The 15,831-nt window shown below is 45.6% G+C and overlaps 2 protein-coding genes across 2 annotated transcripts in view; one reads left to right on the forward strand and one right to left on the reverse strand.

The window, feature by feature from the left end:
- T265_08544 (hypothetical protein) overlaps positions 1 to 15,831 on the forward strand; it is a gene marked incomplete at both ends in the record, with an annotated part of 35,174 nt that overhangs the window by 11,345 nt on the left and 7,998 nt on the right. The window contains 4 exons of the mRNA XM_009174381.1: positions 442 to 546; positions 833 to 1,126; positions 1,514 to 2,002; positions 2,146 to 2,657. Coding sequence (XP_009172645.1) covers positions 442 to 546; positions 833 to 1,126; positions 1,514 to 2,002; positions 2,146 to 2,657 — 1,400 coding nt within the window. The remainder of the gene's footprint in view (positions 1 to 441; positions 547 to 832; positions 1,127 to 1,513; positions 2,003 to 2,145; positions 2,658 to 15,831) is intronic.
- On the reverse strand, positions 5,424 to 9,342 carry T265_08543 (hypothetical protein; the record flags this gene model as incomplete). Its single annotated transcript, XM_009174380.1, has 2 exons — positions 5,424 to 5,520; positions 9,254 to 9,342. 2 exons carry the CDS (start codon positions 9,340 to 9,342, stop codon positions 5,424 to 5,426), a joined length of 186 nt encoding a protein of 61 aa, XP_009172644.1.

Below are 15,831 nucleotides of genomic sequence, written 5' to 3' on the forward strand. Positions count from 1 at the left end.
CTTTTCGGGGCTCTCCCACATTTCTCCTTGTAAGTTGTGAAAAAATAGACAAGACTTCAAATCTCGCTGTTTCCCACACTGTAGTAGACAAAGGTCTGGGGATAGTCGTAGTGCGGGTACCAGCAGGTTCTTCTTCTGTACGATCAGACAAAGCTGATATCGAAAAGAGCTCAACCGTAATTTAAACTGCTGCCTCTTCGGCAGCATTAAATAACCCGTTTTCTGCGTGCATATTGTCATCGTTTCCATTTCAATCACTCCAGTGTAGGATTGATTTCGCCAACCTGTCCATATGTGTTGTTCTCATCCATTTTCATTCGAACGACCATTACGTATGTGTGGTTTTAGGGCAGTGAGGCATCGGTGTCGACACTGATGTCACTGTCTTTGATGATCATGATGTGTGGTGTATTTCACTGCCTATACCCGGTCTACCTTCAGGTTATTCGGACTTGCGACTGGATTCTCTTCGAACTCGTCTCTACGCAAACTGTCTGGATAACGTAGTGTACGAATACGACCTCACAAGACAGTCAACAAGTCCAGGTAAACCCTACTATTTCGCCTATCTTTAGTCCTTTTGGAGAATCCGAAGTAAGCACATTTCGTTAATCACGCTAAGTAAGCTCTAACTTAGATTAACACAAGTTAGACGAAAGCTTTTCACCAGGATACAGTACCTGTACTATTAGCACTTTTCGTTGACCAAATGTTATATGACCAACTCAGCTCATCGTATGCTTTATTCACCTAATTAAAATCGGATTTACCTAGTTTTTCTGTGTTATCTGAGTGTTCAAGGATATATCTAACAACCCTCCGTTTCATTCAGCATTTGTCTACACCGGTCACCAGACGGACTCCTTTTACATCAAGTTAGACCTAAGCCCGGACGACGGCTACCTCATTTGCGGTAGTTCAGACCGCCGAGCACATATCTACGCGGTTGGCCAACGTCGTCAGTGTCCAATCATGCTCTCAGGCCATAATGGAGAAGTGAGCATACCACGCTGGTGTCCAGGTGATCCGACTCGAATTGTCACGCTTTCCGATGACTCCAGGGCGTTTGTTTGGAACATGTTCCCAGCTCGTCGTTGTTTACTTCCGGAACCTGGTGAAGTATCTGGTGAGTTCATTGCTTTCTTTTTGTTTGTGATGGGATAGGTCAACACACCAAGGAGTTTCGCCGAACTACTGAATTTGGTGAATCCAGATCGCTACTCCTACTTTGCATCTCTGTTGGGAATAAAGTGTGTGGGCTACTTAGTTTACTGATGGATTTATCATTTCCATTTTTATCCACGGTTGAGAGCAGTTAACAGTAGCAGTGGCGAACCTCCAATTGGCTCCTTATTTTTAACAATATTCTCAATCTTCTATTAGACTTCATTGACTTTTTCGCCACCTACCCTGGTGAGCGCGAAGTGAGTTACGTTGCCCCAAAGACGACTGCTTGGTTTCTTCTTTTGTAAAGAGACTAACTTTGACGCGTTTTTCTGTTGTTAAATTACAGGGCTTGCCGAACGCCCATCTCCTTCCAAAATTATGATGAGTCCGAGCGAACAAACCAAACGCGTTCTCCGTTCTCCCCGTTTAACCCCAAATAACAAGCCGACTGGTTCTGTGATCACGCGTCCCGAACTCACAGGCTCACCCTCTTTGGCCGCATCCAGACGGAGGCAGTCGAACATTCGCTGTTTTTTGGAAACAATTTCACCAAAAAATCCCCAATCCATTGCAAGCACACATCGCATTTCACCGTCACAACCCATCGGGTTTACACGCCTGCGCAACACAAATTCCTTGACCGAAACTTTAGGTGGCGTGGTACAGCGTTTCCCGGGTATTTCTTCAGGATCCCAGGCTAATGTTACGGTCAGTACTCCACCTTCTGGTTGCCACGCCGCTAGTCCCGCGGCCAAGAGTCCGTCAACACCGAGCGTAGTAAGATCACGCCGAATACCCAGTTCCGATCACGAAAATTCCGATGATTCAGATATTGGTGAGTGAAATACTGATCCCGATGAGATTTCGTCGATGTTGCAGTCCCTCGTTACTTATTAACTTGGATGTTCATGTGATAACATGTTCGCTTTTCGCTTACTGATAGGGTCGTTTTCCATGCTTGTTTTTCCTTCCACGCAGAAAATTTAAGCCCAAACTCTTCAAGACATCGAATGGTTTACATCGGTCTACCTTTCGACCAGGCAGACAGTCCAGCTCTCACAAAATCTCCAATCATCTGCTGTAATACTGACTTACCTTCATTGACTCCAGAAACACCTCCTGCCTCACGAAGATCTCGAACCCCACTGGTCCAACAACAGTCTCTGTTTCACACACCTCAACAACGTGTAAGACTTTACCAGTATTGGGCACACCATTCTATGCCTGTCTTGAGTCGTTTTTCAACTGATACTTTATCGTATTCTTCTTTCAATCAGGTCATTGATGAACGCTCCCCACGATACTCACGAAAACGGCAAGGGCCCGATAGGTATCCGGATACTTCGCCAACTAGTACCAGCTCACGATTCACTGTCAGTCTACCAACCAGTATACCAATTGAAAAACGTCGCAGACTAACAGCTTTTACGAAAACCGAACACCCGTCGTCCCCATCACAACCCGATTATGCTGCACCCTTGACTCCTACTGTAAGTGGTCTAAATAGCGCGACTGTCATCAAAAGAGGTGTTGTTGCTTGTCCGTTTTAAAGTTATCACAAACCTATCGTTTTGCTGAACCAACCTCATATTTTTAAAGTTGTTCAAGTGAGTCCAGAAAGTTGTTAACGTAATAGCACCGCTTGTCCAAGGGAAGCTCCGAGCAGTATCAAAATTACTGTGCGACAAGATTTTTCTCGTTAGTGGCTGGCTTTCTAGTGGATCCCCTCAAGTAGTCTCAGAGGTGGACAACTGTAGCAGGTTTTGGCTCTAACTGCTAAACAAAAGCAAGTGCAATTTTTGCCAAGAACTCGACTAATCTCGGAATAATGTGCGTTGCTTCAACCCATTTTCCAGTTAAGCTTGTAGTCCAGCGACGTGAGCACGATAATCGGCTGGTAAATCAAGTCACACTCCAAAGAGACTGAGTTTTTATTGTGGTACAACACAGTAACCTATAAGCTATACTGGAGGTTGCCCATGTGGCATTCACAGATTTTTTTACCAGATTGGAAAGTCAAACAACTGTGATACCTTGTCTCCCGAAAACTGATCTTCTATAGTAATCGTTAATCAATCAACGACGCCCTGTAATCAGTCAGTCAGAGACTTTGCTTGAGGACCCTCGTGTGTAGGTCTGAGAGTCCTGTTGTTATCTCCACCCACCTACCGGTTTTAAACGATGAGCACCGTGGTGCTAGCTGCCCCCTTCCCCTTCCTGCGCTTCAACCAAGGAGCTAACGGGTCACATAACCATCGACCACCGATGGCGAGACTTAGTTGTTTGCTGCTGTCCATCCTGGATATGCTCACAATCATCAGCTGCAAGAACCGCTTACTTGTCGTACGATGGTTACAGCTGCCACAGTTTACTTCGATGATTTGAGGAAGTGTGGTTGGAGGCGTCAGTTGATGTGATTGATTCGTAAACATAGCATTATCAGTGGACTTTTAATTGAGGAGATTGGGAGGGAGTCATGCACTGAAAGCAACAGCTTGGATGCATGAGCGCCAATTGAGGGCGCGACTGGACCATGTCTGAAAATTTCTCTAACCATTGTTGCGTCCCCTCTCAGGGGCCCCATCCTAGGAAATGACAATGACCAGCACAGCTGAATTTGCCAGTAATTGCTTTCATACTCCGCTGCCAAGTCATTGCTTGACCTGCCCTGACCAGTTTTCACCCTTCACGTGATTGTGCGAAAAGAGCCCTCCTAGGAAGTCGGTCGACTGGTATACGCACTCGATCGTCTCAGTTGATATAAGGCACGAATGTTTTCGATAGCAAGAGCTTCCATCTCCCGAACTTTCGATGTCCACCAGAGCTCTCGGTCTCCCCTCGGCTCTTCACTATTTCGTATTTGAAGGTTTTGCGTGCGACGTCGTACTCGTTGCTTGCTGGTTTGATTTGATTTTGATTACTTGCAACCTATGTTTACATTTGCCATGACGGGGTTGCGAACAGTTATTGATAATTTACCGAGAAAAATTGTGATTCTCTAAAACTGTTTTATAGAACGTGGTCTGTTCCCTAGAGCGGGGTGAAACCAAACCAGGCGAATGAACAGTTTTCATATGCCTCTTCATTTATCCTGAATTTCGGAGTTTGGACACACTTTTGCGGTGTCCGCGCTGGAGCCCAGTCCAGGTGAACGAAAGCTGACCACCTCAACTAAGTTTGTGTAGTACGACGAAACGAACATCATCACTATCGACATCAGCGTTCAAAACTGATGCTTCGCTGCTGCACCGGTGAAACGACCTTAGAGACATCAAGCTAGATAGAATAGATTGTTGTGCTTACTACCAAACACTGGCCATTCTTCCGGGCTTACCCGGTAACCCATCGTTGGGGTAGTCACCTTGTACATATGGGGAGCACCGCGCGAACCGTTGGCTACTGTTTGGCTAAGTTTCCAATGACAACCGCCATAGAGTTTTACTTGCGATATTCACTGTGGAGAATCTCGGTAGGAAAGCAGTAACATGATGTTCGCTTTCCCCCTCCCTTCAAAGGATTAGTGGTGTTAAACCATCTCAACGTAACAGAGGTGCATGCGAATTCCCCGACAACCATCGCCATTTCTCAATCCCTGTTTTTGTCCATCCTGAAAAGTGGTTTCCATATGCACTTCATTCATGGATACTTTATCATTCTACATTGAGGGACGAGATGACTCGGTTGTTAGAGCGCAAATTTACTGACCGGAGAGTCCTTGGTTCGAACGCGGTCCCTGCATCTGGATTTCTCCTGTTTAGGTTTGGGCAACCTCTTGTTATCCCAGCCCTCGTGCTTCCTTCGGATGGTATGACAGCCAGGCACCACAAGGGTGTTACAACCGAACAATTTCGTCATTCTCCCCTACTTGTTTCAATGCCTCTGAACTGTGTCGTGGCTTTTTATCCGCTTTTTAACACACCGGTTTCTACCTAATTAAATTCCGTTTCGTCCAAGAATTTAGCGCCGCTGCGATCGTCCTATTTTCGCTGCATACCTTCCTCAGCTTATGTGTCTACGGTTGTATTCCCTTCCGCAGGCTGTCCGTCGGCGTCGCATGACTACCTTGGACCGAAGACCCTTCCGTTCCATCACAGAATACTTCCGACGAGACGAATGAACAGTTTCACATATTTAAGACCCGGTGTTCTTTTTAATTTGACACAGCCAGATTTTTATCCTGAATTTTGTATATATCTATTTTATATGGCCACATTTTTTATTCGACCGAATAAAACATCATGAAGATATGTCCGTTATTACACAAAGTACAGGAATTCTCCGAGTCGCTTTTCCCGCTCCTTTGTTCTAACAAATTCGGGACGTCGGAGGCGTACATGCACAGCGTAATTGGATCTGAATATAGGGATGTTAACATGAGCCTTTTATTTGCCCACACTCCGTGCATCTTATTACCGATTTTCCGGCGAAAGTTCGGACGTACAGTGTGCCCCATGTATCTCGAGAAATTCACGGCCACCATGTCTCAGTGGAAACCTCCACCCAGTGCTCTATGGTCCCGTTGGAGCTCCCGGCCGTTTTCTTAGATTTACTTACCAATATTCCTCAAACTGCGTTGTCTTTGAGCAGTGAACTTACTGAGGGTAAAGTGCTGGAAGTGTGCTGTTTGCGCAACTGAAGCCACAGCCTCATGATATCTAATCTGCTTCGGCTATATCGCTAACAAACAGGTATAAACGTGAGTGCTTCTTCCGGCCTTTGGGATGGAGAGAAGTTGGTGTTCGGTCTATAATTCCCGGAATCCACAGCGCAAGCGAAAAAAACCCACATGAGCGAGACAATATCTAAGGTCTAGTAGTCCAGAAAAAAAACAAGCAGCTCAACGCTGCGTGCGTAACCTTTAAGGCAAGATATTGTCTTCGACGCCAGACGGTATGGTTGTTCAAAAACTCGTCAGTTTCAAGCGTCCAAAGTTAGACCTCAAATGTGCGTGAAGTAGAACGTAGTCCTTGAATGAACATCGGTTAGACTACCAATATGCTGAAAGTGGTCCACTTCATTTCACTGAGGGAATTGCGTAAGCTGGAAAAATTTCACTCCTTGTGATTCCACCGTAATTAGACGCTTGTTCCCAGCATCTGCCCATGAGGGCAGTAGTAGTCGCTTTTACCCTGTCAGCTCAGCGACGGGTGTATCTATTTCCGAACACTGTTCAAAGCACGCATCCACTCAATCGAATTATACGAAGTGACCAAACCGTACGCACAACACTCCTTAGCCAAAGGTCTTCGCACTGAGCCCAGAAAATTGCAGAATACCAACGAGGCTTCCTCGCACTGAGTAAAGCCCTGCTCATCAGTCGGTTGTACACGCGGAACACCCACTGAGATTGACCTTGATGGCTGGTTTCCGTTTCGCACCTGCAAAACTTAACAGTGGCTAGAGCGCGAATATACTACCCGGAAGTTCATGGTTCACACCCGACCTCTGCCCCTCGACTTCTCCTGTCCAGGCTTGAGCTGCTTGACAGTATCCCAGCCCTTGTAATTCCCTCGGGTGGCAAGGCAGTTAGGCATCGAAAGAGTGCTACAGCAGAACGACGAGGACTATTTAATGAGAAAGACGCACTCGATAACGTGTGGTATCAAGTGGTACTGGCAATGCTATTTGTCAGAAAGCACAGGGCGAAACTACTTAGTTTTCGCCAAATAATGTTTTTATGTGAAAAAACTAACTGCGAACAGAGGATAGTGTAACCCAGAGGAGATATGTTACTACCGTTAAGAGATCTCGGAAATTTCCTGATTTTTTCACCTACTATGAGATAAGAATAACGTCTTGACAGAAAAGCTTTTTGGATAATCGATGGATCTTTGGCGCACTCACATAAGCAGTAGAAGCACGAATACTTAAGCCTTGAAAGTGGGGATAGACAGAGAACAAGGAAAGAATAGTACTTGGTAGATCTGCGTAAGTTGGTGCCTGAATTATTTTCAGTTATGGAGGCAATCCTGAGCTAACTGTACCAGTCACACTAAGGCCTGTGAAAAAGTGCCATCATACAAATGTACCTATTTATCAATTCTTCCAGAGCCTAATTGTCCCGTTCCCACCAAATGGTGTTCTATGGAAAGTTTATCAGTTTCTAGCCAGATTGCCCGAACGAGTGTGGATGCCTAGGCACCTCGGAATGTTTGTAGCAAGCTAACACTAAGTCCCTTTTCTCCCATCCACTTTCCAAGTCATGGCTGTACAGCAATGAATCATCGATGTTGAGCACTGACACTATATAGTCCGTCAAGATGATGATCCCAAGATATATAATACCATAGAACGTTTCATATCCTCATATGTAGTCGCGCTCCGCTGAAGCGCGCAATGAGATATCTTTTGAACCGGGATTTCAAAACTTTCCGAGCTGCTTTTTGTTGTTCACCCACAAGGGAACGAACCTCGCACGTTACCAGTCTACTGTTTAATCTTGATTTGATTTTCCTTGTTCTGTACCTCACAAATGAAACCTGTTATGCTTACCATTATAAGGTGTATTATTCGCCGAAACATAGTCTAGATTCTCAGTGCTTTCCCAACGTCCTAGCAATCGAAGATGCAAACGCGTACTACCAGGCGATAGCCGTTTCGATTCTACTTATTTGTTTTCCGTCCCCGGACATGTCACGCATTTTTATGACGTATCTGCCGAGAAAATGTTTCAAGAAGCAGTTCCGGACTAAAACAATTTGACTTAATTCAAATAAATGTTTACCCAAGAGATTCAGACAGTGCCATCCGAAATGGTTAGAATTCTAAACAAAACACTGAAAACTATAGTTTTATATAACTATAAAATTATAGTTTTCAGTGTTTTGCGGGTGGGTGCATTCAGCTCTATTCCGTCATCATGTTCTACTTGAATCCAACGTAACTTTCGTGGCCTCTGATTGTCTGTAAATACCCACACTTGCCAGGGCTGCGTTTCCATTGTTGTGTCTGTGGTTATGGTAGAAACCAGCGCGGAGAGATGTGATTTAAATTCGGACACATCTTTGGGTAAAAACTCAAATAGAGCTTTACTTGCATGTCAAAGGCTGAGGTCTTGTTCTCAAGCACTGACTGGCCTTACTATACCCTACAATGCGTACACAATCGCTTTCACCAATGAAGTTGTTTGAAAGTGCCCTTGATTCGGACGAAGGATATCCTGTTGAGGCAGGACCGGCACCCTATAGCGTCCACAAAGTTTTCCTTTTAGTTCACGCCGCTATTCGGCGCCGGCGGAAACGACGAGAACACTTTCTCCCTCATTTACACAGATGACTTTTCTGTCGTTCTTAAGAGATCTTAATGTAACTACTACCCTGCTTTGAAATGGATGGAAGTCTGATCAAGCTAACCACCAACTACTTCACGAACAATAGACATTTTCCGTGCGACGGTCCCCAGTTGACATTTTGCACCCGACGCATGCGAATGCAGCTTTATTTCTTGTTGTTCTTCACTATATGAACGGGTCAATCACATTTATAAATCTCTTATTCGGTGCAAATACACTGGCTGAATTGATTAGTTGACGTTCGCGGACGCGAAGCACAACAGCGCCTATAAACTGCACTTAGTTAACTTATCAGCTGACCACACGAAGCACCAACTTCGCAAGTGCCCCAAATAATCAGGACATTTCGTATTCCCTTAAAATATCCTATTCATTAGGTTTCAGTATCATTTTTGGTGCACTCTTTTCCTTGGTTATTCCATCGAGGACTGCTCCACCGGACTGCAAGGGCCAACTTTTATGCTCTTGGAATGCGAACAGCCTCTCTTTCTTTTAACCTTATCCGCAGTTTTTGTTTGTACCTTTCTCCATCAGATTTACTGTTTCCATGTCCAACCGGAACTCTAAAAGTGTGTGTATAGTCTCACCGTCAGGTACTGGATACATCTCTAGGTGCATCTCTAGTCTTATAAACCGCATTGTTCAGCTTGTGGAATTCAGGTACTTTGATCCTTCCCCTATCTGTATCGAAAATTCCTTTCTCATGTCTCATTTTGTTGAACCGCTTAGCGAACCAGATTCTGTTCTGGTACGTGTCCCTAACACAAGATATTACCCGCGAAAAGGTCGACTTACCGGAACTCTGGAACCCAATCCATTGCGCACAGACCTCGAGTCCCACATTTCACCCGAAAAATAAACTGAAGATGCCAAGTCTTGGTCATTGTTTAAAGGAGTCAAGATCTAGGATGCACTGTGCTTGACTAGGAACGTTGATTTATTTGCTCGAAAACCCCTTTCCCGTGATCTGAGACCCATTTTCAGATGTGATAAGCCGTCGGCAGATAGACAACTGACATTGCAACTTACTGATAAAGGGTGGTCTTGGTCCTTCACTCCATGCATGTGTAGTGCAGTTTCCTGAGGAGCATGACTATGATAGCAGCATCGGAAAGCTACAGCCAACATCATCGATAGTAATAACAGTTATCCAATCTTCGCCGACAATAGATGGGCCCTATGTAAGACCAGGCATTCGTTCCAGTTTTTCACGCTAGAGAAACCGAACAGCCTCCATCGAGAAGCAAAGATCGTCATGGGTAGCAACACATCAGCTGTAGGTACTGGTGTGTACGCATTAGCGGAGAGTGATAAGAGAGGAGGGTAATAAGGTCTATGAGTACTCAACGCAAAAGTTGTTATACAGCGTTATCTCTCTTCTACAAATGTTCCCCTCGAAGCTGATTTGCATTGAAGGCACAGGCACAACGGTATTTGCGCAACCAATGCGCCAAGCGACATCACCACCGTACACCGGTTTTCATTCAGGCCAGTCTTTCCTCCCTCCGGATCATCCAACCTAGTCCCGTTTCATTACACAAAGTACAGCGTTGTTGCAATAGACAAAGGCTGAAGTATGGTTTGAAGCGTGCGGAGTGATTGCTCAGGAGCTTCCACTACAATGAAGTGCTTTATGACCAATGAAAAATTGCCCTATCACAGAAACAGGATTAGTTCGTCTTTTCAGGTTATCGAATATTACGGTCGTGAAATATATCGCCGTTTGTAGCTGTGTCAAGGTATGTGGTGCGCATGCGCAATCAAACCAGGAAACAAGTCCAATCGGTCATTCTACAGGCACGAAAATAAACGGACCGAAACCGTCATTAAAATGAATACCCCGCCATCCAAACCTGACGAGAGCGATAAGACTACCAGCAACCGGTGAAATGCGATTGGGCAGTTCTGGCATAGACTATATTCTTCCTAGTGCGCAAGAACGGACTCTGAGGACAGTCCCTAAAATTCCGGAAAACTTCAGTTGTACATGCACTATTATTGCTATTCCGAGCGGTACTGATTTCAAACACTTTCTAGTCGAAGACGGACAATTGGTCCAAGTACTGTCGGACGCAGAAACCGTGGAAAACGCTAGGATCAATGACGGACGCTGACGGAAAGATGATCAAGTTGAATCCCTCAACGAGTAATATGAACAATCCCAACAGCCTGGTGGGGTTAGTAAATGTTCTTTTATTTTAACAGTCGATTGGATAAAAGCATGCAGAAGTTGAAGCGAACTGAAGAGGAATAAACAGCGCACATCAGAGATTTGTTCGAGTCTTGCGTTAACGCCATCTGTTTCCCGACAAACGATTTATCCCGCATATGACTGCTCGATATTGAAGTAATCTTACAGGCGACACAAGTATCCACACTTCAAATTTTCACACGAATTGAGCCCTATAGGATCAGCAAGGGTGCTTCAACTGCTTAACATACGAACGGTTTTCCGTTCATAACTCCATCCTAAGTGGGTTTTATCATGATCTCATCATAGCCAGTCAAACAACGCAACCATCGAAGTTGTCACTTCACTCGCTCAATCACCTGATTTCAATAGAACTGTTGAATAGGACAGATGGGAAAACAGGATTAAACAGCATTCGTTACGCAGCTCCGCCAGATCGATTCGGGCTGGGCCTCTCGACTTCCCGTGTCCAGACTTGAGCAACCAAAGCAGTATCCCAGCTCCCGTACTTGCTTCGGGTGGCATGATAGTTAGGCACTAAAATTGTTACAGCTGAAGGATGAGATCTGCAGTGCATCAGTGCAGCCCAGTCACTCCTCAATTCATCAGCAAGGCGAGGCTAATGCTCGACCGTTGTGTTACTGAGCTTATATGGATCAATTAACTGCGAATTAACCGTCTTATTGTGGGGTTACCCACAGCCAGAAGTAAAACGCCTCACCGATTGTTTTTTTAACGAGCCCTTAGAGCTTCAGCACTGAGTGAAATGTAGTGGCTCGATCGTCATCTTTACCATGGTTACATAGGCGAAACACGAACGAAATGCCTCGACACCGTAATACAGTCACATTGCGTAGCAAAACAGTCGATGCCTGGTAACTGGCGGACCACGATGTTCTGACCGCGCGTTTCTCCTAGTCGATTCGTTGTACTAACTAGTGAACAAAATAACCATATACAACGAACCCGTGTGTTCAAGTGTAGATCATTCGCGGATTTTTCTAGAACAAGTAATGTTATTCTGTGTGATATTACGCAAAATTGATGAAAACATTCGGAATGCAGTTACAGATTTCATCTTTGGAGCTCATCAGGCATGCCCATTTCTCAAATTTCTCTCAATTTTCTTTCGTGCGCGAACAAAATCACATATAGAGAAGAACTGTCGCTCACAAACTGGAGTTGGGTTAACAGGAGACTCAACTGAACTTGTCGTCACCAAACAAATGTGTGGCGAGAGCGGTAATACAGGGGGTCAGCTTAATCCCATCCGTAACGTTGTCTTGTGGTGGTTCGCGAAATCTGGATTCGAGAGCAGCAAGCGGGATTCTGGCCTGCTAGAAGTTGCGTCGAACAAATTTTCACACTGCACCAGGCGCTAAAACAGGGTCATATGTACAAACGACCCACAATTTTGATATTCCTGGATTTCCAAGGCGAGCTCGACTCGGTTGACGTTCATTCTCTCTAAAACGCTTTTCCAGCAAGGAAAGTGGACGCAAGAAGCCCTTTGTGTCCTCGGATTTCCGGGCGTGTGAGGGTACACGGGAGCCCTCGAAAAGCTTCCGCACACAAAGCGGTGTCCGTCATGAAAGCCTACTCTCAGCAATCCTATTTAATTCAGTGGTTGACGAAATAATGAGACGAAAGCTCTTCAGAATACTGCTGTCCAAATAACTGATGATGAGAACCCAGACTATCTGGAATACGCAGACGATATCGTGATTATATTCGAAGAGGCAGTTCTTTTGGATGAACTGACCGAATTCATCCCTTCCTTCTGCATGCGCTTTGCAACCATCTTCACCACTATTAACACCAATAAACCAGCGATACATACGGGTGCATAACTGCGCTTTGCACCCACATGTGTAAGGTCATGCTCCTGGACAGGCAGTCACTGAACACTTACAATCCAAGGAAGGACATTCGGAGGTGTGGAGAATTTTACGTATCTTGAAAGTTGTATCAGTCCTAACTGTAATGTGACAGATAAGGCCAATCCACGAATCTCTAAGGACAAGATGGCTTTTGCCAATTTAAGACAGCTATTGCGTCAAAGCGATATATGCTTGAATCTCAAGGGACGTGCATCATACTGCGGTACACACGGTTTTGTTATGGCTGTGAGATATGGTCCTTTCTGCAGCTGAATTGAGATGCCCTCAGATCTTTGACCACCGCTCTCCCAGAACTGTAACCCATTTAGGCTGATGTCGGCGAACGCGTGGTGAGACCATTAGAAAGCGAGTGTTCGGTTGTGTAACGAAGACTAATCGAAACATGTATCCAGCCTTGGAAGCTGCGTCGGTCAGGCCATGTTTTATGAGTGCTATTACATTGTTTAATCGTAGACAGTGCTGTTTTGCGTTTCTAATTCGGAGTGGCGCAAGCAGTGGCCAACCTTTAACCTGGTAGAGGGGTATGAAGGATACAATGAATGACTGGGTCGGTAGCCTTCCCATCTGGGGACCGCAAGATCCCCACTGTGTCTGGTTAGATAAGCTGCAATATACGGTCACTAATCGATGTCAGTAGCGCTCCCACTGTCCGTTCCTACCTAGATTGCTTGAATGATTGTCTGAAGGTGTAAGCACCCCAAGATGATTGTGGTAGATTAGCACAAAATCCCCAAAGTCCCTCATCTTCGCAACAAGGCTTTCAATTGAATTATTGATTTACGGCAGCAGAGCATCAGTGTTGCACACTGATGGTATGCCCTTGATGATGACCACAACTAATAATCGTCCGATGAAATCACCGTAAACTGAGAATGAAATAACACATCAAGAAACACCCACCAACGTACAACCATGAACTGCACATAAACCAATATACTAATGCCAAATCGGACGTCGCGTGGTGCCACCAAACGGATCTCCTTACTCGCTGCATACAGTAGGGTGGGTAAGCGAAAACGGGCTACTACTGACGTCTCCGTTCTTTCAATTTCACACTTTTTCTTCCCCCTCTCCCTACCCCATTAATCACCCTCCCCATGTAGGCTCTGTACTTAGGACTGATGACTCCGTTCGTCCTACGATGGTTCTGCAAACAACATCTGCGCGTCATTCGGCGCCGACATCCTCGAACATCTCGGAATCAATCTTCAAAACTAAACGCGTCTATCTGGCCGCATTCAATGTCCGCCATCTGAAGCAAGCAGGTCAATAAGCTGCTCTTCCTCTCACACAGGAATCAAATGGCATTGGTGTGTGCTGTGTCTCAGAAACAATAATTCAAGATGCAAACACAGTAGTTCCGCTAACCGCTCCATCACTCTCCACTAGCTTCCGGCTGCGTACCTCTGGCGATACAAAGACTGCAGCGGCAGGATGTGCAGGGGTTGGTATTCCCCAAATTCACCGGGCGGAAGCACCCTTGCTTGACTAGACACCCGTTCATAGTCGTCTCTGCGCGGTTCGTGTGGCATCTGTGAAGGAGTCTCACAAAAGGGAAGTTGGTCGATGTGTGGTAGTCGTGTGTCTATGAATCAACTGGCTGTAGCTTTGACACCAACACAGACAAGTTTTATGACGCCCTGAATGTCCTATTGCGGCGAGCTAAAAGCTAAGATATCGTTGTGATTGCAGAAGTTCTGAATGTACATGAGGGCAAGCTCAGTGCATCTGAGACTCACTTAAGAGGTCGACATTGGTTGGACTCGGTAGGTAAGGACTATGGTAAACGAGTGCTTCAACCGTGTGCTGATCGCAGTATTAACGTCCGAAACAGCTGAAATCCTATGGTCACATGGTGTCCCTCAATAGGGTGCCGGTGACGAACTCAAATCAATCACATTACCAATGGTGTGGATCAATAACTGACTCCAAGCAGACGCTCATCCGGAGTCAATTCTCCCTTCGTTTTCAAGGACCTCCTAAGGTGTAGAAACATCACCTGGCAAGTGAAAGACTAGCAGATCCGAAAGTTAGACGAATTTGCCAGAATCTTCTCCTTGAGTCTCTTCCAAATGCTCAACCATCAGAAGTGAATCTACACTGCACAATGCTGGGAGATTCGCTTGTGGCACGGTAGAACCAAGCCCACTCTGGCGGTGGATATAAGACTGAAGAGAGACACTATTTATTTCTCGCAGAGATATTCCAGCCTGTCCCGAATATAACTTGACGCGACAAATTATCAGACGTCAAGTGGAAGTAAGCGTCCGAACCGACCGTCAAGTCTAGAGGAAACGGAAAACCAAAGAAATGCCCTAAAATTATTTCAGTTGGTCCGCGCGACAGGCCCCCGGAAACCTCCTGTGACAGAAACCACCAAGGATCAGAAGAGAGTGACCATCTCGAGTAAAGATCATCATCATCAAAGACAGCAACACCAGTGTTGGCACTGATGCTTTGCTGCCGTACAACCATAAGGTTTCTCTAGTTATAGGGGACCTAGTGCTGGCCTATGTCAAGTATACTGAAGTGCCTACAACTCCAACCGCTCAATCAGACAATCTGGAAAGAGACTGACAGCAAGAACACCACTGACATCGATTAGCCGCCATTTCTTGCAATGTCTCCAGTCAAGCACAGACGGGGTCACGGGGACCCCATCCTAGGAGGCGTACAACACTAACAACACCCAAACTCTTCGTGATCCCTCTCACACCTTTTTGCCAAGGCATATGCTGTCCACCTCGCGGTTTGCACCATCCTGAAGGAGGCACGGAGAACAACACTCGTCTCGGTAGACGGTGTTTCGGCATGCGTAGCACATGACCGAGCCATCGTAGTCGATGATGCTGGATGTTTTCCCAGTACAACCAAATACCCGTTTTCTAATCGCCTCGTTACTGATACGCTGACGCCATCCGAAACCAGCCACGCTTCTGAGGCATCGGTGGTCGAAAACCTGAAGACGCCTCACATCATCTACCCGAAGAGGCCATGTCTCGCACCCATTCAACAACACAGCCCTTACTGTAGCCTGGTACACACGACCCTTAAGATCTAGTGAGACGCCTTTTTGACGCCACAAGTGACGCAAATTAGCAAACGTGATTCGAGCCTTTGAGATTCTTGCAGTGACTTCATCAGACACACTTCTGTCAGAGCTAATACAACTACCGAGGGATGTAGAGTTTTCCACAATCTCTAATGATTCTTCTTGAATTGCAAGAGATATGTTCTGAAGCATGACTTTGCAGGGCATATGGCAAAAGATGGTATGATGG

This window comes from Opisthorchis viverrini (assembly GCF_000715545.1).
Source record: "Opisthorchis viverrini unplaced genomic scaffold opera_v5_226, whole genome shotgun sequence".
Taxonomy (NCBI): domain Eukaryota; kingdom Metazoa; phylum Platyhelminthes; class Trematoda; order Opisthorchiida; family Opisthorchiidae; genus Opisthorchis; species Opisthorchis viverrini.